Raw genomic sequence first — 27,312 nt, 5'->3', positions numbered from 1 at the left:
GCTCCCGGCCGGCCGGAGGGACCGCGCGGCGGCCGCGTGCTCCCGGCGCGCACGCGCGAGCCCGCCCGCCTTCTCCCGGCGCCGCTTCCCGGCGGAACTTCCCGAGCGCCCGGCCCGGCCCGGCGCGGCCCCACCCACAACGGGCGGGCGGGGGCGGGGCGGCCCGGCGGGCACGCCCCCGGCGGCCACTGGCGGTGCCAGATGAACCGAGGCGGCGGATCGTGATGGGCTCTGCCGGCGATGGCGGCGTGTGCGCGCTGTGGCGCCGGGCCGAGGGCCCCGAGGAGCGGCGGCTGCTGGAGCTCTTCTCCTACGGGCTGATGGCGCTGGGCGCCGTCTCCTCCCTGCTGCTCCGCTTCATCCCCATGCCCTACGGCCGGTACTCCTCGCGGCGCTTCGGCTGGCTGCTGCCCGCCCGCGCCGCCTGGGTGCTGCAGGAGCTGCCCTCGCTCCTCGTCCCGCTCGGGCTCGCCGCCTGCGGCGGGGCGGTCGCGGCCGCCCGGCCCAACCGCGTCCTGCTGGGCTGCTTCCTCCTGCACTACGCGCACAGGTGCGGCGGCGGGCGGGCGGCGCTGCCCGCGGGCACCGGCGGGGCTGGGGCGGATGGCGGGGGCTCCCTGCGTGCTTTTGGGGTAGGAGAAGGGGTCGGTCTTCATAGAGGTACCTGGCTGCTGCTTCCTGACTGAAGGGGTTGAGGTTCTGTTAATTAGCGTTTGTTATTTAATGTGATAGTTACTGATGTCTCTTCTGCTTCGCTGCACTGCGATGTGCCCCGTGTTGTTACGGCAGCCCGGCGAATTGCCGTGGCCATGCGGTGCCGGCTGCCTTGTGCGCGCTGTGCGCTGCGATGCTCCGGCGATGCTCTTGGCGCTCCCTAAGCGCCCCGCTCCATCCCCGTGCTGCTCCTGCTGCTGTGCCTCCCGCTTCAGCAGCGAATTGAGCAGGCTGTCTTAAGGTCACTGTGTTACAACCAGGAAAGTTCAGCACCTTGTTCTGATATAATCTTGATGTTGCTAAACAATAGCTATTTTCTAATTATATTGTTCAACATTGTCTTTCAACATAGCGTTCGTTGCAGGAGTTGGACTGGATGAGCCTTGTATGTTTCCTTCAGCTCAGTGTATTCAATGATTCATTAAAATACTGGCAAAGCTGGGGCTGAGTGCCCTATGTTGCCAGGTAGTCAAGAGTATTCAGGCATTTTGTAAAAATACTGGGTGAAGGCAGCTTAGTGGGAGCCCAGGTGCAATCATGCTGTTCCCTTCAAATTATGGACAGTAGCTACTTGTCGTACTCCACGAGTAAATTTGCCGCCAAGACAGGAGGGTTAGGTTTGTCAGGTTTATTTTAAGCCCCTTGTGTGGCTGATATGTTATTTTCTGGTACTTATTGAGAGAAGCTCTTGCTTTTGACCACGTGTGTTCCGCAGCCTTGTTGTGGGGAGGTATATGACATATGGTTGGCCTGGAGGCTGCCTTTGAAAACCTGCAATTGTGTCTTTGCTCCCCCTTTTTCTATTCTTAAGTGTAAAGACGTTAGTTTTTACATGGGATCTCAACTCATTCTCGGTGTCTGGGAATAACCAGGAATGTGAGGCAATGATTTGTACAAAAAGGTGAGCTGTGCTGCAATTTCTTTTTTTCCACTTGCTTGTTGCTATTGCCAAACCCAAGGGACTCTTGTGAAGGTAAGTGTAGACTGGAAGAGACCTCTGTTATCTAGTTCTGTTTCTTGTGGCATTGCATGCTTTAAATAATCCTGTAGTGAGTTTATTACTCTTTCTTGAAAGCTGTTAAGGTTGGACTTCCTTTGGAAAAGTTATTTTGAAGCAGTTGTCCTTGGGTAGGTGGAAAACACATGAAGAATGCTCAGGCTTCAGTGATCCTGCTTCTGTATCATTATAGATCATAATTAAATCAATAGACAATTGGGAGTTGGCTAGTACCACAAGAAAGAGCACAAGAGTGTTCACCTGCTCTTCTTGTTTGGAGCTAGTTTGTTTACTTGCATAATCCCCCAGGAAAAGCAATCAAGATTCCTTTCCCAAATGGGATGGCAATTGAGGGTTTGTCACATCTTTAGAGGTGTCATAGAGTAGACCAAGACTGTCAAGGTGAAGCAATGAATGTTTTGGCTTACAGGATGGGGAGGAAACTGAGGTCAATTAGGTTAATTTAAAGGGGATTGACTTTCCCCCTGGAAATGCTGGAGGAATTTAGTGGAGGGGTCTTGTTTCCTAGCTCATCTCAGAAAGCTTGATGATACAACTGAGGGTTTAGGGACAAAAATGGACTGTACTTAATATCAGTTGTCTTTATTCCTCTCACCAAAGTAATTGCTTTGGATGCAAAGTTCAAAATTTCTGCCGTACAGTAGAGAGGACTGGTTTTGTCATTCCAACTAGGCAAAAAAAAAAAAAAAGAATGTTTTAGATATTAAAGCAAGTGCAGCTATCCTTTCAGACTCCAAGGGCTGGTGCTGAGAGTTTGTAAAGTAAGGTAGTGTGGACAATGTTTGGACTTCAAAACTATCATTTTTGTGGTTAATACAATAAATTTTCTTTTATTTGTTCGCTATAGGGCACTCATCTTTCCCCTTCTGATCCGAGAAGGAAAACCAACGCCGTTTTTCACTTTTGTGTTAGCGCTTCTATTCTGTGCTTTCAACGGGTACTTGCAGGGCCGAAGCTTAACCACCTATGCAACATACCCTCCAGGCTGGCTGGGCGGCTCATGCTTCATTACAGGTGAGTTAAATCATGCCATGAGAACATCAGGTGTCATTTGCCTCTGTCTTCATAGCTCTTAATTTTTTATTGTGATTTTATGGTATCTTCAATGCCATTTTAGAAGTCTTCTCATAATTTTCTCATTGGTGTAGCTGGAGGCCTTTTAACCTTTTTTAGCCTTTGAAATGACACTACTTTCTGCAGTGCTAGATGATCTGATTGTCGTCTTTACTCTCTAACAACTAAGTAAATCCAAGTCAGGTTTTTTTTTTTTCATGTGGAAGCTTGAAGCCCTACATGGAACCAGCAGCATGCAGGTTTAGAAAAAGCAAAGCTTTTCTGTCTAACATGTAGATTAAACTAAAGTAACAAAATCATGGGGTAAAAAAATCTAGCAAGGGTAGCTTCTAACTACTGTTCATAATGCCATGGCAAGTGCTGCAAGTCCTTGGTGTCAGGATATCTACACTGGATACACACACAGGCACCAATCCAGCTGCCCTTGTAATTGGGGGGTGGCTTTGTCAAATGACAAAACTGGCCACACAAGGAAGGGGTGGAGGGGTTGATCATTCACTCCCAGTTGGGAAGTGAGGTTACATTTATACTTGAAGGATATGATTAAAAGACTAAGGTATTTAGTGACAAAGTAATTTATTTATTCAATTTTTTTGTTTCCTAGATATCTACTTTTGCCTGCTGTCAAAATGATAGTACAATTTCCTAATGAAATCTTTATAGGAAGATCATTTGCATCTGAAGATAAACCACAATGTTTTGCCTCATCAGTCAAAGGCAGACTAGTGGGCTGTGTCACCTCTCACTGTGGAACCCTTTTATATATTTTGTCTGTTTTGTGGACCACAATAACTTATATGTACAGCAGTAATTGATTTGGAGCAGGAATATGGTTTTGATGTGATTTCCTCATGGTTTCTCTGGACTGTGTGTTGGTTTAGTTCAGAGCAGTGAACTTGTGTGTTTTCAGAGAAACAGGAATGTTCTGCTTCAAATGCAGAACCATGAGCTTGCAAGCCAAGAACGTCATAATCTTTCAGCACGAACCTTACACCTGAATGCCAATTAAGAGCTTGTGAATTTACCAAGAGAGTTGGTGAAACTCTGAAGTGGTGGCTGCTATAAACAGGACACCAACACCTCTTGTGTCCTTTCCTAATCTGTCTGCACTTTTAGTTGGAAACTCCTTTCTTCCTTTGCTTGCTTTAGTTTCTTCAAACCCTTTGCAGTATGCCATGTCTCTTCTTACCCCTTTAAGTCCCTATTCAACTACTTCCTTTGAATGTTGATGGCTAACTCTTTTGTGCATCAAAACACACTTCTTTAGTAGCAGTTCTGCAAAGCAGAACAGCACCTGTAACTTACAAGGTGCAGGTTACAGAACATCAGCTCCTCAACTGTTACATGAAGCTTTTTATCTGGCCACCAGGCAACTAAGCACGTGTGTCACCTCTGCTCTCGTTGCACATCAAACCTGAGGAGCGTGTATGTGTTGTCCATATCTGGGTATGATCTTGTAGACAAGGGATGTGGTTACCAGTCTCTCCTAATATTCATAGGTATCTGGATGCTCCAGATGATTGTGTCTTGTTAGGAAGACTAATCACAGAATCTGAGATGAGGCGCTGATTAACCGCAAAACACAGACCTTATCCATTCCTTATCAGCAGGGAATGCTGCCTTCAAGGGAAGATAACATAGGTAACATGTTGCCAAGGGATAAAAATAATGGATTCCAATCCTAAATTCCTTTTTGATTTATCCCACCCTCATGGCAACATAAGGATGCAGAGTGTGACAACAATCTCAGTTTCTGTGAAGGGCTGTAATAAATGGCTAAACCGCTTTGCTGAATGATTAAATGGCCCGTTAATTCCTTCACAGTTGTATTCCTTTTATTGCACAGAAATCTGTTGGGGAAATTCTGATGTACTATCAGTAACATAGTCAAAGGAGAGTGGGGCTAAGATGTGTCCCTCTGGGAAGATTAAAAATGGCTGTTTCCTTCAGTGTGTAAAATCTTAGCATATTTTTCTATGTCAAAGTTAGGGAAACATATACGTTACATCTGCATATATATGCACGTACATACATTTATATAAGTCTAGCAACATAAGAATAAACTTCATTTTTAAAGTGCTATTTCCTGTCTAGGGAGCTGTTGATACTGTGAGCTCTGCTGATTGAAGAGCACAGTGTGGGGCTGGGACCGTGCAGGATGTCACCAGAGCTGTTTATGCTGCTTACATTATTACTGCTTTGAGACAATATTCCTAATGTGCCATTGGACTGTAGTTTGTTTTCTGAACAAACACAGTGCACTAAATATAGTATTTTCAATATTTCTCTTCAGGTTTTTTAGGATGGTTGATTGGCATGGCCATCAATATTCATTCTGATCATATTCTCAGAAATCTGAGAAAACCAGGGGAAACTGGTTACAAGATACCAAGAGGTAAGTAAAATGGTACAGAAATTAATACAACATAAAGAACTATCTCTCATATAAGAAGAGGTGAAGGGAGCTTAGACTTTTCAGACTGGAGAAGAGAAGGCTCAGGGAGATCTTACCAAAGTTTATATATTATGAAGAAAAGAGAACCAGGCTCTCCTTAGTGGTGCCTGTTGACAGGACCAGAGGCAGTGGACACAAAATTCAAGCACATAAAATTATATCTGAATTTTTTTTTTTTTTTTTTTTTGGCTGGGAGGATGGTCAAACACACAGGTGTGGAGCAGGTTGCTCAGAGAGGTTGAAGGGAGACTGGAAACCACACTGGGCATAGTCCTGGACAACCTGTTCTGGCTGATGTTGCTTCAACAGTGCTGGTTGAACAAGATTATCTCAAGAGATCCCTTCCAATCTAAAATGATTCTGTGTGAGAATAGTCTGCTAAAGCTTGGTGTATTTTAGAGGAGATAGTAATTTATGATATAAGAGGCAACTGGAAATAGCATTTTGTTTTCTACCACGGGAAGTGATTTTATAGTTTGGGAAACATTTTTTTCCCCCTGAAGGTAAATATTAGAAGGAATCTGTTTCATTATATCACTTGGCTTGTGCAAATCTTTGGGTTTCTTGACCAACATTGGCTATGTTTTTAAAAAGGGGTAAAAATGTAACAGCATTGCCCGACTTTTTAGAGAATCAGCAAGTGGGTGGAGAAGAAAGACCTAAATTATTCACTCAGTGTGGAGGCAGCAGGGGAATGAAGAAAGTTCTCAGCATGTGACCCATCTCATGTCCAATATAAGAGGGAGGTACCTGAAGTCATTGGAGAACAGCAACAATTTTGAAAAGGGAGACACAGGGAAAGGATGACAGAAATCCAAATGAATTTGGCATTGTAAATTCTGGCCTTCGGGGGAAAATGGAGAATATGAAAGGCTTTCTTATGGAGCCTATATTGAAGTGTTAAGGTTTATTATCACTTTTGGAAACAGGCACTCTTCTGGGTACATTACACTCACTGAGAGCAGAAAGATAATACCTCTGAATTCTGTTATCTCACTACATTTTTTTTCCGTAGTTGTTGCTTTTTCTTGGTTGTTAATTTTTTTAATAAAACTGTAAGAACTAAGATATATAAGGTAGACTGTTATTTTTCACCAAAAGGTGAAAATAATTATAATTTTAATAGATGTAAATGGAAGTACTCATGTGAAAAATTAATATGAACATACTATACTGTGTTCAGTGTACAAAAAGGATCTGAAGGAAATACGGTATTTGCTGTAAAATCAGGAGTAGCTGGTCTTTTTGATGTTGCTTATCCAGTTTAAGTGCTAGAATTTCACTTTTCTTTTGTCACAAAGGTAGTGTAATTAGAGAGCAAGGTCAAAACATGTTCTTTATTACATTTGCCAAATACTTGTTTGTTTAGTCCCACTGGTAAAGCACATACTGAGATGTTATCCATTTGTACACCAACTTTAGAATTAGGGTGAAATTCTTGATTTATAAAATTCCCAGCAGCTGAGTACCAATTGTTTATGCACAATTGTCTATACAATTGATTTAACACAGACTGCCAAATTTTCAGAGTGTAGAGGCTGAAACAGCAGATCTGATGAGGAATGGGAACAAAAGTGCAATAACTGCAAGTTAGAGAACAAATTGGGAACTTTACTTCATAGTAATAGTGTTGTTCATAATTAATAGCATTGTTAATAATTAACTTATATTCTAAAGTACTTAAAGAAATTAAATTGTAGGCTGAGTAACCCTATGAGTATTTTCTGGGGCTCAAGGGGAGCATGTTTTCTATTTCTACGTATTTTAAAAAAGTTTTAGGGTGTGATCAAAGAATATGTCATTAAGTAATTATTCACAAAGGCATGTACTTGCTTCTGATGCTAGTAAATCTGCTTTTCTTTCTTTATTTAAAGATAAATGTCTTAGAATGAGGTCTGAAGTGTTCCTTCATGGTGCAGCTTGAACTGAAAAATGCTGTCTCCACTGCCTTTAAAAATCAAATAGAGACATTGGTGATATAGCTCCTACTTGGTGTACAGAAAAGGTAACATTGAACATCCTGACTAAGGTATTTTGAACTAACTCTGTCCTGCTTCCAGGAGGAATGTTTGAGTATGTCAGCGGAGCCAACTTTTTTGGAGAGATCCTGGAATGGTTTGGGTTTGCCCTTGCCTGCTGCACCATTGAAAGCTTTGCATTTTCCTTGTGCACTCTCTTCATCCTGAGTTCAAGGGCAAGACAACACCACAAGTAAGTGTTCCTGCCTTGTCAGTTCTGTTGTCTCTATGCCACACTGCATTTCCATTTCACAAATTATGCCTCATCCTACAGGGATGTTGCAGAGCAAGTCTTGTGAAAGAGAATGTTGCTGTAGGGTAGAATATGATAAGGAATACTCTGAGAAAACTAAGTACTGCAAAATTTCAGCAGAATAGTATAGAACATAAACACAGTACAACAAGGTGGTCAAAATAATGTTTAAATGAAGATAGTTCATCCTGGATCTGTAAAAATTATAGGCAAGTTTAGCAATATTGTCTTAATTAATAAAATACTATCCCTTCTCAAACTTGTTTCTCTAATATATAAATTTTTTAAAATCACCCAAGCTGTCTTTAACAGGCACACTTCATAGTCATGTCTGTATCATATTGTCTATAATCAATTGTATGGACATTATGAAAACAGTTCTGATTGATGACATTTAATGAACTTTCTGCTCTAAACATTCTGACTGTTCATGTACTGTATTTATAGTGTGGCTTTCCCGCTAACCAGAAGGACCATAGTTTGGGGAGACTTGTTTCCTGAAAGGATTCTCGTTAAGGAATAGCATGCTTAAATGAATTTTAACATGTTAATTTTATTTTGGATATTTTCAGCTTCCTTCTTTGGTTCTCATGTTGAAACTTAGTGGCATAAGAGGAAATAAACATGAATTTAAGGAGAAAATGGGTTGATAAAAAATACTGACCATCTGTGAGGGCAGCCATGTCTATGTCTAATGGAGTACTAAAAACCTCCAAAAAGAGGTTTTCCTGTTCCTTGTTTATAGGATGTTTGGGTCTGTCATACCCTCCCAGTGAACAAGTTTCTTCCACTATCCACCCTGAGCCTTCCAAACCTGTTGCCTTTGACCGTCTCTTCCTGTTTTATCACCTGCTATTAGTGAGCAGAGTTGCAGAGTATCTTGAGTTGGGAGGAGCATTTGAAGGTAGTCCAGTCAACTGGTGTGTGGCAAACCACAAGGCTCTGCCCAGTTGCCCAGGGCTCATCCAATTGACTTCTGAGTGTCTCCTCCTTGCCAGATGAAGCAAGGACAGGTTCTCCTGCCTCTCCCTGTGTATCACCTTCTTCAGGCTCAAATTCAATGGTTGGTTTCCACCAGTCTTAAGCCTTGATGGCACTCTTTCAGAACATCAAGAAAAGCTAAATGTTGTTAAAGGGAGTTTTTTACACTAAAGGAAAAATGCATGATAATGGAACAGGGGTACAGGAAAAATTACCTAAGCAACTAAAAATAGCAAATCCATGTAAATGAAGAAACATGTTAGTGTAGTTTGTTTATTTCAAAAACTTAGAATAAATTACTGAAATGGGTAAATAGGGTAATAATTGTATTGCCTAGATGCAGGTTGCACCTATCATGCATTGCATGTTTTGTTCTGTTTATTCCAGCTTTGATCTTGCAGTTGGTTAGCTATTGATATTATGAATATCTGCTCTTTCAAGGAGCCCAGGTGAACTTAGTTCTTTTATTTCAGAGAAGCAGAATAAATATTCAAAAATAGGAGTAAACATGCTTGTTATGAAAGGTGAAAGCACAAATAATACCTGATAGTGCTCTGCAATTTTTTAAATTGTCTGTATTTGAAAATAGTGATGGTCTTTGAGGGGTGTTAGCAATAAGGCAAGTGCAATGTTCATCATGTTCAGTTTGGTTACCCAGATTCTAACTGCAGCCAAAGATGCTTCTATGCAGAATGGGATTCTCCTTCCAGTGTGTGAAGTATCCCTTGCTTCCACATGACGTCATTATGCAATGACAGGTTTTTGATTTTATTTTTTCTCCCTCTAATTTTAAAATATGTAAATACTCAGTATGTGTAACACCATACATTTTGAAAGAATGGGTTTTTCCTTCCCTGACATATCTCACCACATCTGTTGGTTTGATTTACCATTGCTGGCAGATGTAACTTAGTTTTGTTATATTTGGTGATTAGATATCATTAGGATGAGTGCAGTAAATGCCATTTTTCTATCCAGAGTAGATTATAAAGGCTTTTTTTTTTTTTGTAGAAAAAAACATGTATGGATTAAATTAAACACATTGTACAAATCTTTCTTTTCCTCAGCAGTGTTTTGAAGTCTCAATAGTCATCAGATTTTTTTTGTTTTTCAGATGGTACCTTGAGAAATTTGAAGACTATCCAAAGGACAGAAAAATTGTCATCCCATTTTTGTACTGAGCTGTGCTTTTAACACTTTGAGATGGATGCTTTTAGAAACAGCCAGCATTTTACAGATGCTGGCAGGTTAGCAACACACTCGGATCATCACTGTGGCAAAGCCTTTCCATCAGTGCTGCTATTACTTACTGCTTTTTCCTCTTAATGGTAACCCAGAAATCTGATGGACAGGGTGAATAGGAACAGAAATGGTTTTCCAGCAGTGAAGCACCTTCATAAATACATTAGGCAATGAGTCTGAATTGGCATCATGGGAAGTACTGTGCACGACTTCTGATGCTTCTTTTTCTGCCTGTGAGGGCTTCTGCCTTTTCCGCTCAATGTAGCCAAGCTGTCCTGAGGATTGTGCTGTGAGCTCAGCCATCCTCACTGCGGTCTGGATGGTGTGTTCTGCCTACATACACAAATAGGCTTGGTTTTATTTTTTTTCCTTACCTTACTAATCCTTTAAATTTCCCCTACCTGCATTTCCAGAAGAGCTGGTGATGTAGACCAAAGAATTAGATGAATACAGTTGCTTTTAGATGAGAGGCAGTGTTTTTCCTTCTCTTTGCACCCTTACAAATATAGGGGCACTGCACAGACAATATCTCATAATATTTACATAAAAGTTGGACTGCTAATAGATTAATATTGTCATCTACCTCTTAAAATTGATAGCTATCTCAATATGCAATATGTGTCTTCTCACTCTAAACTGGTTTTGGAAGTCTACTTAGGGTACTTAGGCCAATCTAGCATTGTTAACAATTGTGTAATGTTTTCTAACTTAATTTATAAAAAAACCTTGATATTTAAAACAAATTTTCTTACTATGCTGTTTTAAAAAAATCAAGTGTCTTCCTTCTTCTGTTGCTAACATTCTAGATTATTTTATATTCTAAAATTCTGGAGCCCTGTTTCTGTTCTCATCCCCCAACCTTTTACTCACAAAGGACTCCAGATGGTTTCAAGAACATGATGGGATCCCAAGCATACAGATTTTCAAGTTTTGTGTCTTTTGCATGATTGTAATAATAGTCTTTTTTTTTTTTTTTTTTTTTGGTAAAAACAAACCCAAAACAACTCAAGGGAGAACTAAAAGAAAAAAAAAAAGGCAATCTGACAAAGCCTTGGAGTGAAAGTGAACAACCAAATTCTAATAATTAAAAAAAATTTAAAAACAAGCAAATGAACACTAACTAAAAAATCTTTCCACAAAACTCTGCTGCTAATATAATTTGAAAATAAATGGAATTTGAACGTTTGCCAAGTGTCATCTGCTCTGTTTGCACTTCTGTGTTGGGTTATGTTCTTCAAAATAAATTAGTAACATAATTTTGCCAGATGCTAAGTTCTCCAGTAGGGTATTGCAGTAAGATTTGTTTTGATGAGCAGCAAAAATGCTCGCTGGAGAGAGAGGATGGTGAAGAGTTTGATTTACTCCTCAACGCTAAAATGGAGTATTTGACAATGAGAGTTCAATAGTTCACTTAAAGCATATTCTGAAGATAATTTTAGAATCTTAGGATATCTCTAAATCTTGTCATCTCTGCAGCATTTTTTAAGATCTTCTTGTCTAAATCATCCACCTATCAAAATCTCTTTTAGTGGAAAAAAATATAGGATTCAAAAACTGCTATCTACTTTATGCAGTTTATGGTGAATTAATATCTTTTTTGGGTTTGTGTGGCCAGATTTTGGTGATGGGTGCTACAGGGGTGACTTCTGTAAGAAGCTGCTAGAAGCTTCCCCCCTGTCTGGCAGAGTCAATGCCAGCTTATCCCAGGGCCAGCCTGCTCCTGACCAAGGCTGAGCCCATCATGAAGGACAGTAATGTCTTTTTAATAACATATTTAAGAAAGAAAAAAAATATGTTCTTGGGCAGAGCGCCATCTGTGCAGATACCAAGGGGAGGAGTGGGAGGAGGCACTTCAGGTGTTGGGGCTGAGATTCCCCTGCTGGAGCTGTGCCCCTGCAGGCCATGGAGCACCATGGGGATGCAGAGACCCACCTGCAGCCTGTGCAGGATCCTCATGCCGGAGCAGGTGCCTGCCTGAGATGAGGCTGAGAAGCCATGGGAAGCCTGTGCTGCAGCAGGGTTGGGACAGGGATGTTTGGAGAGAGGAGCCCATTCTAGGGCAGGTTTCATGGTGGGACTTGTGACCCTGTGGAGAACTCATACTGGAGCAGCTGTGCCTGAACCGCTGCACCTTGTGGAAGAGCAATCCACATTGGAGCAGTTCATGGAGAGCTGTTGCCCACGGGATGGACTCAGATGGGAGAAGTTCATAGAGAACAATCTCCCATGGGAGGGACCCCCCATGTTGGAGCAGGGGAAGGCCTCCTCTCCTTGAAGAGCAGGAGAAACCACAGGTGATGAACTGATCATAGCCCCCATTCCCTGTCTCTCTGAGCCTCCCTGGAAGAGGAGGTAGAGCTTGGGAAGAAAAGTGGAGGGAAGGTGTTTTTAAGATGCGTTTTACTTTTCATTATCCTGCTCTGTTTTTGTTAATAATAAATTCAGTTAATATCCCAAATTTGAGTCTCTTTTGTCTGTGGCAATATTTGATGCTTGATCTCTCTGGTAGTTTTGTCACCCCATGAAGCTTAGGCTTTGGTTTCTTCTCCCTGTCCATTTGTGGAGAGGAGTGACAGAGTGGCTTTGGTGGACACCTGGAATTTGGCCAGGGTCAACCCACCAAAATATCTTACATCTTCAGGGATATTTGTTTAAAAATCACTGGTCAATCTACCAGTAAAATATCACCTTTCTGCAGCACTTTAGACTCTAATCTAACACTATTTTTTTTTGCCTTTTTTGAAAAGGCAAATGTTCTTTTAATACTAAACAGTGAAAGAAAGGTCAATGTTTATTACATCTCTATATTCAAGAGCTGTAGCTCTCTAGTCAGTAGTCTTCTATCATAGTTTCCAGAAAATTTGAACAGATGTCTTGATTTTGCTCTGCTACTATGCTAATAAATATTTATCTTGCCTAAAAGTTCAGTTGGTTTGCCCACGTTATGTTAATTTATGGTTTGCCTACAGTGGGATAGGATCTCAAGTGTGATAGTCTGATAGCTTATCCCTGTTCTCTCTCTCATTACAGAAAAGGAAAAGCTGAGGTCTGTGGGCTGTGAATGTCAGCATGTTTAGAAATGTTAGTTGATTGGATTAATAAGAAAAATCCCAAACCCAAGCCAGACGGTTTTGTTCTTTGTGTGATTATATTTTACATTCTCATTATACTTCTAAAGCCTTCCCCAAGTAAAGTACAGATTTAATTTGAGGCAGTTCTTAGAGGGCAGGTCTTATGAGGAGCAGCTGAAAGAGCTGGGACTGTTTAGCCTGGAGAAAAGGGGGCTCAGGGGGAATTTTAGATCTCTACAACTGCCTGAAAGGAAGTTGTAGCCAGGTGGGAGTTCATCTCTTCTGCAGGTAACCAGTGATAGCATGAGAGGAAATGGCCTCATGTTGTGCCAGGGGAGGTTTAGATTGGCTGTTATGAAAAATTTCTTCACTGAAAGGGTTGTCAAGCCCTGGAACAAGCTGCCTGGGGAATGGTGGAGTCACAATCCTTGTAGGTATGCATGTAGTTGTGGCACTGAGGGAGATGGTCTAGTGATGTACTTGGGAGTGCTGGGTTAAAGGTTGGACTCAATTAACTCTGAGGTCTTTTCCAACCTAAACGACTCTATGATTCCCACATTTCAAGACCCAGGTACATTGGTGAAAGCATATTATCTGTGATTGAAAAAATCACAGATAATATGCTTTCACCAATGTACCTGGGTCTTGAAATGCGGGAATCATAGAGTATGATCAACTTGGTCAAATGCTAGAATTGTCCTTTGTTTAAACAATATCCCACTCATTTGCCATCATTTGTAATCCCTTTCCTTTTCAGCAGCTCTGACAGATTTTTCTGTTGGAAAATATCTAACACTGAAACATTTTTCTCAAGAATATGTAACGTGAAAATGAACTCTGTTCTGCACATTCCAGAGGGAGAAAACATGCCTACTTGCTACTGGGTACATATGTAGCTATTTTTAATAGAGATGCTTCTAGTCAGATTGATACATCTTACCCCCAAATCCCTTACTAATAAAACATGATTTGCGGTGTCTTGCTTGAATACTTTTACTTTTTTTTTTTTCTGTTAGTAATCCCCGCTCTAACTTGTGGAGATTGACCAAGGCTTTTGTACCAACAATTTTATTATCCCAGCTGAGATCTTGGGGATTATAAAAACAAGATTGATTAGAATGACCTAGATGCATGTGTGAACTTGATGAGATGCACTCAGAGCAGTTATTAAGAGTCACAAGGTAAATTTCTCTAGTGATACATTCTTAGTTACGTAAAACAAAAGTATGTAGCTGAAATGTTCTACACTTGCAGTTAGAGCAAAGATTAACACAAGCATAGGTTGCTCACTTGGGTTCCTCTCCTGCTGCTTTTTTCACTTGAAAAAACTGTAGCACTTGCTGTTTCAACTCTTTTTATCGAGATTCACCCAAATGACTTGTACGAACTTGAATTCTTCCAGCAGACAGGAAATCCTGAGTGCCTAACACGGTTTTTACATCTTTTTTGTGATTGAAATATATTAATAACTTTAGTATGAGACTGTTCCAGTCTGTTTTATGCTTCTCAGTTTTAGCAATAACAGTTGCAGCTGTCAGGGCAGCCTTTCATACACAGATCCATGTCATGAGGAAAGCAGATCTCAAGTTAAAATTGCACCACTTTTTGCAGTGATGCAACGTATTTATCACCATCTATGTGCTCATGTGCCCGCACAAAAATATGTGTAAGCAAGCAATTAAATTTCTGTTGCAGGACAATTGAAGGGGAAAGCCTTAACCAAGGTTTGCGTCTGAAAGAATTGCACAACTGAAGCTTGCTCTCGGACTTCTTAAAACAACATGTTTTGTACATCTCTTGCTTGATTTACCATGTCTGCTTAAAAATCAAAGCTAATACATGATGCATTGTTGTGTACAAGGGGGTAGTGGAAGTAATAGGTTATTTGTTCACAGAGATGAAAGAAAACCTAACAATTGGTATCCTTTGGTGTAATGCTTCCCTGGAGATGATGCCTTACCAATGTGCTAGGAGTGTCTCAGTGGTGTTATTTGTCCCTGCTCCCTCTTGGTTTGGAAATATCTGTCCAGTTTCCGAGAGGACAGGGTGGCTGGATCCAAAGAACTAGCAAAGCCACATGTTCCAGCTGCTCTGGGAGGGAGCACTCCATTTCTCTTGGGCTATTGAAAGGGAAAACCACTGCAAATTTAGTTATAAATTTCTGCCAGAAAATAAACAGCTGTGTCATCTGGGAATGGGGGCTCAGAGATCGAGCAGCACTGGGCACACTAAAGACCAGTCCAGTGTAAGCAAGAAAAACCTACTTCGGGAACCTGCTATATTTGTACCCTGTTGGCTGCTTCATGGGGCTGTAATTTAACCTTTTTAATCCATATTAGTCTGTTGGTGAGCAGTCCAAGAGGCTTCCACTTATGTCCCCACTCCACATGTTGTTTTTGCTGCAGAAGACCAAAAGGCACACGCTGTGCAGAGCCAGGGTCCTACTAATGTGCAAGGAAGCCCTGTGACAAAGCAGCCCAGTGCAATAGTGTAGATTTGTAGGATTTTAATGTTTTTCAAAGGCAAGTATGTTTCCTCTTTCATTCTCTGCCTGTCTCTTTGAAAAATGGTGGTGGTATCACCATCAGGATGGAACAGGAGAACTGAATTGGAAATCCCAAATAGTACTGTGAAAGTGCTCAAGTGTTAAAGGACAGTCATCAGGATATACTGGAATCAGTAACCAGAGAGGAAAATAGTCCTTTTTACACTTCAAATAATCTTTGCAGGTTTTACTAGATCTCAGAAATAAAAAGTATCAGATTAAACATAATATTTAGTCTGAAACAGTGCAGTATATGATAATTACTGATAGAATAAAGTAATACTAGGAAGAGTAGTTTGGAAAATACAAGTAGCTATGCAGACAGCATACAGCAGTATAATGTTATGAATAGAAAGCTAAATGACCAAGAAGAAAAGCGCTACTTTCATAAGCAAAAAGGGAACACTGCTCTAGTGTGGAGTCCTCCTTGGGCTGCAGGTGGATCTCTGCTCCATTACGGACTTCCATGGGCTGCGGGGGCACAGCTGCCTCCCCATGGCTGCAAGGGAATCTCAGCTCTGGCACCTGGAGCACCCCTCACCCCTCCTTCCTTGCGTGCCCTGGTGTCTGCATAGCTGCTCCTCCCACTCCTCTCTCCACTTGCAGGTTTTTTTGCCCCTTTTTAGCTGTTATCCCAGCAATGCCACCACCATCACTGCTGAGTTCTGCCTTGGCCAGTGACAGGTCTGTATTGGAGCTGGCTGGTATTGGTTCTGCTGGACACGGGAGAAGCTCCTGGCAGCTTCTCACAAAAGCCACCCCTGTAGCCCCTCTATTACCAAAACCTTGTCGTGCAAGCCAAATAAAACATCTGAATTTATAAAAGTTCAAAATAAAATGCTAACATGGCATTTGTAGGAAAAGTCTTTTGTTAATAACTTTAAGTGGTTTTCCTAAAATGAAATTGCCATACAATGTAGACATTTCAGACTTCAATGAATAATATGCTGTAATTACTACTCTTTAAATGGTTACTATTAAAAGTAAAAAACCCCAGGGTAATTGTACTTTGTTTCCTAATTCTTCATAGTAGATGAATTGTCATTGCAACAGCTTTTAATTTCAATTCAAAGCAGACAAAACAATCTCCTTTGCAGATGCAACCCCATCTGCTACTGTGGCTAAACCTCAGAGATCTTCTTGAATGTTCTTGTTTCTGCATCAGATGAAAAAGATAAATTGCTAGTAACACTGCCAATGACAAGCCGTGCTTTATTTTTCATCGAGTAATACTGTCATCTTCTGCCACTTTGTGTCTTCATTAACACTAGGCTAATTAGAAACATGAAATGATTATCTAACATTTTCTAACATATAAAATCCAGTCAACACTCTTCTCAATTGTCTTATTGTGACGCTGCACAGATGTGGGCTTACTGGGTACCTATTGCATCATAGTTTCCAGTCCCCTCTAAGCACTGCCTAGAGCAGAAATTGTTACTCACAGCAGCAAATTCAAAGACAGTCCTCTCCTCCAGCTCAGGGACTCTGGAAGCAGACAAGAATGCACCCCAAACAAGCATGAATAAATTACCAGCAGAGGTCTGCACCAGCCATCTGTGTCTGTTTTGCACAACATGTAGAACAACAAGGAGTGATAAACTTCCTGCTCATGATCCTCTTTCCCTTCCAGCCCCCAGCACGGCAGCCCTTAGTAAAAGGCACCATCATCTGCAGAGTTACTGATAGCTAAACCTTGCCAGCACTTAGTGCACAGACCCTCCTTTGGTGTCACAGCACTCAGCCAAGCAAGCCAAGAAAGATGGAAACCCACCCAGAGCATTTTTTAATTCAGCCTTTCAGAGGCTTACAACTTTTGTTTGGGCTTGGAAGTTTTTTGTCCGTTTCTGGGAAATATGTCAATACAAATGTACAAAGTCCAGCAGCTGGGCTCAGGCACCCAGCCTGCCCAGTAGCTGCCCCTGGATCTCAGTCACCGGCACTTGGAGGCACCAGCCCACGCATGCATGGGGACACAGCTTGAATCCACCCTTGACTGTGCTCAGACATGGACAGCATCCAGCAAGAGGCCCTGGGTCCTCAACCTCCACAGCTGACACCACTTGGAAATGCAAAATTCTGAGAGCAAAATTCTAAATATATCAGCTCCATCCTGGCTTCTGATATATTTAGTCTATTCTTGCCTCAGATTTTCACTAAACACCTTCAGTTAAAACAAACAAACAATAAACAACATCAGGGGGAAAAAAGTCCATTAAATTATTTATTCATGTAACATTGTTTCACACACAGTGAATTTATGGACTATCTCATTAACTGATAATCAGAGGGGTTCCTGGAGAGTTTCCTGTGGAGAAAAGATTGCCTACTCAGAGCAAAGTTTTATTTTGGGGTGGGGTTTTTATATGTTTTGGGTTTTTTGGGTTGGGCTTTTTCTGGGGTTTTTGGTTTTTCTTTTAATAATATCGAAACTCTTTATTATAGAATTGTTTGTGTTTGTGCTGGTGAATTTTTGCAAAGCACTGTTTACAGAAGGAGCAGAAAGGGAAATGCTGGTACTGACCAGAAAAGTTGAGTTCTACATTTATTAGCTGTTTTTCAACTTAAATATGTTCTAAAGTAGGTGACTGTAGCATAAGATGCAGGGGAAAAGCATGGCTCTATTATTTATAGAGACTGCTTTCCATAACACCGTATTTTTCAGCCTAGGAACACACGTCTCCAAAGGCATTTTAAACAACAGCCTTTGAATGGGCTTTCATTTTAAGTAAATCAGTTTTCTGAAAATCTCTCCAGTATCCATTTGGAATGGATACTCGTGAAGACTACAGGTAATTTTCATTTCCAGGGACAAGGCCCCTTATCTTTGTTACCCTCTGTACAGATTCTTCCAGAGAAACATACTGCCTCTTCCTACTCTTTGTCCAACAGCAAGGCCAGCTGTTTGGCAGCAAGGCTGGGCATTCAGCCAGAGCTCTACTTGATCTAGAAAAGGTTTTATCTTTCCTAATGTATACTGTAAATATTTTGTTCGAGCAGATCCAATTTGAAACTTTCCAGGATGATAGATGAGATCTGCCCTGAGACATCACAGACCATTTTTCCTTCCTTGTGGGTAACTGTAGATGTAATTCCTGTGAGGTCAAAACATTTTGTCCGTGATTCTTGCTGGTTTCCATGTGGCCCAAATGAGAGAGTTCAAACTGAATGAGAGAGTTTGAATCAGGCCCAGCTAAGAATTATGCCATGCAGTAAAAACGTCCAGAAATTGTTCTTTGTAGCTGTGTAGAAAGCTGAGGCAGGGCTGTCTATCCTATATGGTATAATCAAGGTCAAACCACTTCCACCTTGTCTCCCAGCCCTATGCCAGAGCCATTGCTAGTAGGAACAGATGGTTTCCAGGCCAGCACCAGGCAAGAGAATCTTATTGCAAAGCCGAATAGTGTGCGGTTAACCGTAACATGTCCTCAGCAAGAAACACACCACACTCTGGGCGGGTGTTGGAAAGGATTTCACTTGTCACAAGGATTCTGAAAGAAGAAAACAGCAGGAAGAAATACAGGGCAAAAGGTGAAAAAGGCAGCTTCCACATCTTCAGGACAGATCCTTGTATGTTGCCCTGCCTATCCATAACAGATCGGGTTCAAGGGAAGACTCTGAAGGGGTCTGCACTTCACAGCCAAGAGTCAGCTACAGATTTTTGTGATGGAACTCCTGAAGCATCTCACTGGGCATCATGGGGTACAGACTGATACTGTGTACAGTTCTCAAAGGTAAGTTATGGAAGAGAAGGATCAAGAGAGGACAAAGAGACTGATCAGTCTACACTGATTATTTCCATCCAATAAAAATAAGTCTCATGGATATGTCTGTCACCACCTCATGAGCTGGGATGAACTTCACAGCTATCACCAGACAATGCTGAATGAGAAAACAGCTACAGCCTGGTGATGAAAAGAGCCCTTCTGTATCCCACCAGGCAGGGTGTGGAGCCACAGTGTCATGTGTCCAAATTAACTTGTTTCCCAGGAGAAAGAGGTCCATGCATCCTTGCTACCATAATGAAAGAAAAAAGTTGAACTTTTATGTTTCTGAAGGAATGAATACCTATCTGCTTGATGGTGTCAGTCAATACCACACCATGAGCTCTGCAGGAGACTCTGCAAGTAAAGCCTGTCCCATTGCAAGTGTCATCTGACAGCAACGATGGCAAAGATCTTGAATTTGAGCTGTGGTATACTGGATGGAGGTCAGACTACCCCAAGGCAGGCTCCTGGCTGCAGGGCTGTCAGACCTCTCACTCAGCTGAGAAGCACTAAAACCATCAATGAACTGCCTGGACTCACTGGAGTGGATCACCAGCCTGTGAAGCCTCACTGCAGGAACCTGCAGCTGTTTCCAGGCTTCTGGATGCCCTGAGCCAGTGGTGAATTTGAGGCATGGGTAAAAGCAAAGCTGCCACATTACAAAACTACATGGGAGCTTCAGCTTGGTACACAGCAGCAGGAATGGCAGCCTCTCCTTGCTCTGGCCCATGACCTGCCTGGAGGGAGCAACAGATATTCTGCTCTCTTAAACTATGCACAGTAACCTCAGGCTATCAGAAATCCTAATCTGCTTAAATGCTGGCATTTCACCCTTCCTCATGCCTTTCTGCTCTCACCACAACAAATGAATGTTGTTTCTTCAATGTTACCTGCATGTCCATAGAGATTATGAGCCCAGGAGCCCAGAGGCATAGGCTTACTGTGAAGCCCATGTTTGCTGAGATTAGAGACTAACATTATGAACAGACTCCTTAACCCAGTTTGCATGGCTGTGGAATGGAATCTGCTATTGCAGGTAACAATCATGTTCACTATGCTGGGTTCTGCCCTTGGATCAAAACAACCCTGTGCAACACCAGAGGTTGGGGGAAGAGTGGCTGGAAAGCTGAACACTGGAAAAGGCCCTGGGGGTGCTGGTTAACAGTCAGCTGAACATGAGCCAAAGTGTGCCCAGGTGGCCAAGAAGGCCAATGGCATCCTGGCCTGTATCAGCAATAGTGTGGCCAGCAGGAGCAGGGCAGTGATCCTCCCCCTCTGCTTGGCACTGGTGAATATTCAAATCCTGTGCTCAGTCCTGGGGCCCTCACTACAAGAAGGACATTGAGGTGCTGGAGCAAGTCCAGAGAAGGGCAATGGACTGGGGAAGGGTCTGGAGCACAATTTTGATGAGGAGAATCTGAGAGAGGTGGAATTGTTTAGCCTGGAGAAAGGGAGGCTCAGGGATGACCTTATCACTCTCTAGAACTGCCTGAAAGGAGGGTGTAGCCAGCTGGGAGTCAGTCTCCTGCCAGGTAATAAGTTACAGAACATCAAGGCCTTGATCTGCACCAGGGGAGGTTTAGATTGGCTATTAGGAAAAAACTCTTCACTGAAAGGGCTGCCAACCACTGGCACACACTGCCTGGGAACTGGTGGAGTCACCAAGGATTGACTCCCTGAAGGGATCCTGGAAGTATTTGAAAGATGTGTAGATGTGGCACAGTTTAGTGGTGGAACAGACAGTACTGGGTTAAAGGTGGGACTTGACTGGACCTGGTTGGACCAGGTCTTTTCCAATCTAAAATATTCTGTGTGATTCACTGCTGATACCCACAGACAGGAGATACTGGCACTGCCATCACAAGTTTGGAACGCCCAGGCATGCTCTGTTCATCTACAGCCTTCAGGATCCCAAAGGCATATCTGATGGACTGCATGTGTGTAAGGTCCCAAGGTGAAGTGGTACTGACAAGCTGAAAAGTGCTGGAGAAGTCCCAGCTGATGTCTGTCCACAGTCTGTCCATGCGCTGGAAAGAGCTGATGGTCAGGCTGGTTTTTATTTCTCGAGGAAGGCAGAGAAAGTTGTACAGTGCTATGCGATTCCAGTATTAAACCACAGGATAGGACCCACAGGAGGATTTGGTGCAAGAAATTTGGAGTGCTGGTAGGAAATCTGGGGGAGAGGTGACTGAATACTCTTCTGGTTCCTGGCCTTGATTTCAGGTCTTTCAAAGAGCAAATGGACATGTGTGTGCTGACTGATGAGCCTTCACTCTGACAGTTTTCCTAGCCCCCTGGCCAACATCTGCATTCTGACCACTCCACCTCTTTTGCTCCTCTTATTCCTAGTCCAGATATTTCTCTACATCAAATAAAATTGCCAGCCATGTTCCCTTACTGATGCATGCTTTTCCTATCTTTGTTTCTATCCTCATTCTAAAGGACCAGCTAAACTATATTATTCTTTCTTATCAGTCCCTATCTAATCTATCCTACAGCTGCTGTGCATCAGCTTTAGCTAAAAACCCTGCCAAAAATCTTGCTCTCCTTTGATCTTCTGTATTTCTCTGCTAACTTATCCACGGCCTAATGCAAATACAGCTCAGGTCAGCACTTTTATATTGGCAAAAACTGTTTCTCTTATGGAAATCTCTTTCCTGAGATGTCCAAGTGATTTAGTTGTGGCCCAAGAACAGTTAAAAATAATAGCTTTGAAGGTGGAGAGGCAGGACATAGATATACTTAAGGAGAGGGAGGTGCACTGCAATGGAGCAGTTTCTATTTAAAGAGTGAATTCGTGTAGGTATGTGCCTGTGCTGCCTATAGCTGAGGACCAGTGGGCAGGATGAACCAATGATAAATACTTAGGCAGCTGACCACACAAGATAAATTATCTTCTCAAAATCTGCACAAGATCAAATACGGCTTTGATCTAGCATGAGATCTAATAAAAGTGGGCTACATCTTTCACAATGATAGTTTTTGCTGACACCTGATGTAACCTTAATTCTAACCACGGTTGTTCTGCTATGCATAAATGATCCTTCCAGGTTTAGTACAGAAGCAGCTGGTGCCCTGTCTGATTGCCATGTTAACCTGGCAGATCAGGGTTCCAGAGCACATCCTCACTAAGTGACTTTTACATCAGCTTTCTCACAGCTTCTCCCCTTGTGCTCTCCCCAGCAGAAAGCTTACACCCAGCAGATATGATAGAAGAGTTTTTATTCTAATACTGTTCCTAGGAGAAACAATGCATTACTGATAGATTTTTCTCCTAGAAGACAGTCTAGCCAGATCTTTTTCCTTCTATATTAGGGCACATGCAACCACACTGTGAGTTGGGATCTCTCCCCACTGCCAGGATTCACACAACATCTTCTGCATGCCCCCAGCTGTCCTCTGCAGCAGCCTGGAGAGTGACAACTAATGATCCTGGGACCACCTAGATTGGAAACACAAGTAAGGGAGGAATTCTAACCAGTTTATTACTGTGAACTTCCATGAGAGTGGCCTTAATATATTCTCTCAACCTGTCATTCAAAGGCAAGCAACCCTTCCGACAAAAGCAATTCTTTGCAGGGCTCTGTGTTAACCAGGACAGGAAGACAGAGCATCTGATTTCATACAACTCCATAGATCCCACTTAGAAAAATGCTTTCAAAAGCTTTATAGACATTTAGCATAAACTTCATTTGTTTATGATCTCTCAGAGTATTTTCTACAGCTGAAATTATTCTTAAAACCCTCTTTGTGCTTGTTATCACAATTTAATTTCACATCTATATAAAGCTTTGAAGAAATAAAGTCTATGAGACTTGTCTTCAATTAAGTGTTACTGCTGGCAGCAGAACATCCTCTCTTATGAAAAGTGACAAGTCTCAAAGGCAGAATTCCGAATCCCTGAGGTAAAAAACAAACCTTCCAAAAACTTATATGCTCCCAAACCTTCTCTAAATGATTAAAAGAAACAAAACATAACACAAGAACAACTTTAATAATTTCATAGAACACCATTGATACAGAGTAATTTAATATGTCACCAAATATTGTAGAAATATGCTGTGTTAAGTATTTAAGTACTGCGTAACAAGCTAAGATAAACATTCATAATAAAGCAGACTTTTGAAAGTAATCCCTATCAGAGTCCCAAATATAGCAATGGAAATAAACTGTGGGAATGTCAAGGCGGCACCTTTACCTTGCTCCTGCTGTGGTATTGCACATCCCTGCCACGCACAGAGTGATGAAAGGTCTCCATGGCAGAGTTCCCTCCAGAAGCGTTGACACGCATCCAGCAGCGTGAGGCAAGGATCACACCCGGCTGTCCGTGCGCCCTCTCCCACTCTGATCCCACCCTGCATGCAAAGGGAACAGGGTGCCTTGCGAACCGCCTCCCACGCGCTCTCCATTTACCACACAGCTATCCTATGTGGGCAGCTAGGGAAGGATTTTCATGTGCATGAACATGCCTGGCTGGAAGCTGCAGCTGTTCAGCTGCTGATTTATCATGTGTTCAGCTTCTCTGACACAGGGCTGGCAGCCCTTGTAAGAGCAAGGAAGACAGGGTGGGAAGAGGAGATGGCTGGTGGTTGACAGCTGTTTCAGGCTCTGTACTTTAATTGGCTCTGAATATACCTCAACAACTTAAATTTGGCTGATGCTTACTGTTCATGGAGTCTTGAAGAGAGGAAGGACTGAGCCAAGTAGAAAATTTAAGGGAGAAAATATAACATGATTTAAGCTGTTCAGGGTTACTCATGCCTGGCCTTCTTTAATGGGAGACACAAGCCATTTTGAAGAAGGTAAAAGCCTGCATTTCCAGACAACAGATTAAAAGAATGCCCCAAATCATATCTTGTTAGAACCAGAAACTGATGTTCTGGATTTCTACTTGTCTCCCTGTTGTGATCAGCTACATATGAGACATGAAAATTGTATCTCCACTTTCCCATTCAGGAATGTATCGACTGAGAAAAGAAAAAAAAAAGTGATGATAATGCAGCTAAGGAAACTGTCTCCCTGTCACCTCCTCCCCAACATTATCTCCTGGTGACTAGCACACTCTGAAGGTCACTTGTTAGAGATGCACCTCCTTCAGCGAGACAGCCTTTCTCTCACATCCTCATCTAGAGATCTTGATTTGTTTAGTTCTTTCCTTTCCTCACCTTCATCATGCATGAGTGTGGTCAGATATTCTGCTGAGCCCTAGTCTCTGTGCCTTCTCCATCCATCCCACCACAGAACCATGAAATATTCTGGGTTGGAAGGGACCCTCAAGGATCATTGAGTCCAGCTCTTAAGTGAATGGCTATGGGCCACAAATGCTACAAAAGAGATCAGAGCTGGTGAGCATGAAGGAGGTGATGCATCAGAGGCTTGCAGTGTAATTGTGGGTGGCCAGAACCAAGATCATATGGGCCAAAATCCAAATTTCATGTCCAGTCTTTCCTTATACACCTCTGGGGATGGTGACTCCAGTACCTCCTTGGGCAGCCCATTCTAATGTCTAATCACCCCTTCTGTGAAGTAATTCCTCTCAATGTCCAACCTAAACCTCCCCTGGCACAGCTTGAGGCTGTGTCCTCGTGTGCTGTCAGTGGCTGGCTGGGAGAAGAGACCAACCCCAACCTGCCTACAGCCTCCTTTCAGGCATTGCAGGGATTGAAAAGGTCACCCCTGAGCCTCTTCTGCAGGCTAAACAACCTCAGCCCCTTCGGCCATTCCTTATGGAATTCGTGCTCCAGACGCTTCATCAGTTTTGCTGCCCTCTTCTGGACTTGCTCCAGCACCTCAATGTCCTTCCTGATTTGAGGGGCTCGGAACTTTGAGGGGACACAGGATTCAAGGTGCAGCCTCACCAGTGCCAAGTATAGGGGGAGACTTTTCATTACCTGCATCCTCACAAATTCAACAGTGGGAACAAAGCTTTACTGAAAAGAAAGGATATTTTTGATCCAAGCTATACTTGACTTCCAAACATTCTAAGAATTTAATCTTCAGTGTGGAGTTTCACTCAGTAAAGAACAGCTGAATTAAAATCAACAAGACTTTAAAAAAACTTAATCCCTGCAAAGGAAGTTCTCACTTGCTACTTTTAGAGGGAAATTCTCACTTTAAGGAGACAAGATTAGAAACATGCTTTATTTAGAGTCTCACTGAAAGGCTAGAAACAGAGGAGAGAAAAAGCTGATGTTAGAAGATGATAATCTTTCTTGTCATCATGCCACAACAGACCAGTGGGTATTATTTCTCCATATTGTACACATTTATGTAGGAAACATGTAATACCTCCTTGTTTGCAGAGATATTTCAGTGATGTGCTACAAGCTTTTACAAATCATCATGAGATAAAGAAATTGGTGTATTATCAAATCATTGCTTATAGATTTCTCAGAGATTTCCTTCTTCCCCAAGTACTTAAAATGTGGACCTTCAAACACATTGTGCTCATCCATCCATCCATCCATCCATCCATCCATCCATCCATCCATCCATCCATCCATCCATCCCATTACACTGACATAGTATCTGCTGCCTTGAACCCATACAAAAAAACTGAGAAAGCACTAGTGTAGCTTCAGAAATTCTGTCTAACACAACATAAGGCAGTGAGAGACAACTCTCTTTGTGGCTACTTCAGGAAACAGCCTAGCCTCTTCCAAGACAGTGTTGGGATTGCTGAGAGTCTCTCCTCTTTCAAAAGCTGTTTCTGAGTTACTGCCTCTTACAAAGCGGTGGTCTCTACCACTTGAGCCTGAAAAATGAAGTCGAAGATAATTTTAGCAAAGAGGGAAATCAGGCCCTCTTGAAAGTGCTGACTTTTAAAAGAAGGCAACAGGGCAGGGAAGCAAACAAAGAAAACAGGTCATGAAATTGTTGCGCTTGGAAAGGTCTCCATAAGATTGGCCATTGTGTCTTTTTGGTTTCCCCCTCCACCTCTTCGAGCAACCCGGTCTAGTGGAAGGCATCCCTGCCTATGGCAGGAGGGTTGGAACTAGGTGATCTTTAAGGTTCCTTGCTATGCAAACCACTCTGTGATTCTATGAAAACACTGATCAGTATTCCTTTAAGAGTTTCAAATCAGCAGGTAGAAGATGTGACCTTTACTGGATGCATGAAAAGTCAAAACATGGAAATAAAAAGGCTGAGATGTTGGCTCTGAAGCTGCCTCAGCCTTCTCAATATTTCACAGCTGATCTACAAAGTAACTCTTCAAACCATTAGCATATTACAGCAGCTATGCTTGCAGAAATACTGTCCATCCTCACCTCTCCTTGCTGTACCCAGGAGGCAAGAATGCAAAGTATTCAGGGCTGAAAGAAGAGACAGTGTAATTATCTGGCTTACTTCTTACAGCACCTATATAAAAAAGAACAGAGTTGAAAGGCCTGTTTATTTGTCTTGTTTCAAGTTCAATTAAAACCAAACCAAAACAATCCAAAATACTTTGGAAGATGAACCATAAAATGAAGGACTGCTATCAGTAACTCAAGTTGAAATCTCTGCTTAAGATCTGAACACTTCATTGACCATGCAAGAAATTGTGGTGAACATACTCCTACATGAGAAATAATTAATAGCTCTTTCATGTGGTTTGGGCTTGGTTAGTTTATTGTGTACTTTTATGTGTACTTTGGCTGTTAGTCCTATTCCTTTATAAAAATAAATTAATGACCTGCTTTTTCTGAATGACTTCCAGTAATAAATATTAGGCTGTCACCCTCATATCAGTTTTCCTTGCTCTGAACTCTAAGGGCATAGTTTGAGAATACAACTGCATCGTGCACAACTATCTTCTGCTAACAAGTGACAGTCTTGTTCTCTCATCCTCTCTCCACCCCCTCCTTAGTGCCAGCTCTGACCACAAAGTAAGCTAATTCAAAATGAACTGCTGAAAACTGTTACTTTTCTTCCAAGTGTGGTCTCCTCTGAATTAAAAAGTTAAATTGGCTCACTGATCAATATCAGGGATTGTGCAAGGCAGCAGGGAAAGGAATTAGCAGGATTATAGAGAGCAGGACCTCTCCTTTTCTCACCTTCTGCAGCAGCTAGTTCATTCAAGAAGCACTGTGCAGCTGCATCGGAGGACTGTTCTAACTACAATTCCCTGATAGTATTTGGCTTTATGCACAGACAACTCTTCTCCGTGCTGTTCTGCAGCCTCGTTAAGGGCT

The 27,312-nt window shown here is 42.2% G+C and overlaps 1 protein-coding gene across 1 annotated transcript; it reads left to right on the top strand.

The window, feature by feature from the left end:
- Positions 1-224: 224 nt before the first annotated feature.
- On the top strand, positions 225-10,734 carry SRD5A1 (steroid 5 alpha-reductase 1). Its single transcript, XM_058029590.1, has 5 exons — positions 225-550; positions 2,580-2,746; positions 5,100-5,201; positions 7,322-7,472; positions 9,628-10,734. Exons 1-5 carry the CDS (start codon positions 225-227, stop codon positions 9,692-9,694), a joined length of 813 nt encoding a protein of 270 aa, XP_057885573.1. The 3' UTR covers positions 9,695-10,734.
- Positions 10,735-27,312: the final 16,578 nt, after the last annotated feature.

Source organism: Melospiza georgiana, chromosome 1 (assembly GCF_028018845.1).
Source record: "Melospiza georgiana isolate bMelGeo1 chromosome 1, bMelGeo1.pri, whole genome shotgun sequence".
Classification (NCBI taxonomy): domain Eukaryota; kingdom Metazoa; phylum Chordata; class Aves; order Passeriformes; family Passerellidae; genus Melospiza; species Melospiza georgiana.
Note: the sequence above shows the minus strand (reverse complement) of the source record. Positions and strands in the feature narration are given on the sequence as shown.

What these genes read in the sequence shown, in the direction of transcription:
- SRD5A1 (XM_058029590.1), top strand. Translation starts at nt 225, where the DNA reads ATGGGCTCTGCCGGCGATGGCGGCGTGTGCGCGCTGTGGCGCCGGGCC. An exon ending in CTCCTGCACTACGCGCACAG is followed by an intron (nt 551 to 2,579) that starts GTGCGGCGGCGG and finishes TGTTCGCTATAG; the next exon opens with GGCACTCATCTTTCCCCTTC. An exon ending in TGGTTACAAGATACCAAGAG is followed by an intron (nt 5,202 to 7,321) that starts GTAAGTAAAATG and finishes TCCTGCTTCCAG; the next exon opens with GAGGAATGTTTGAGTATGTC.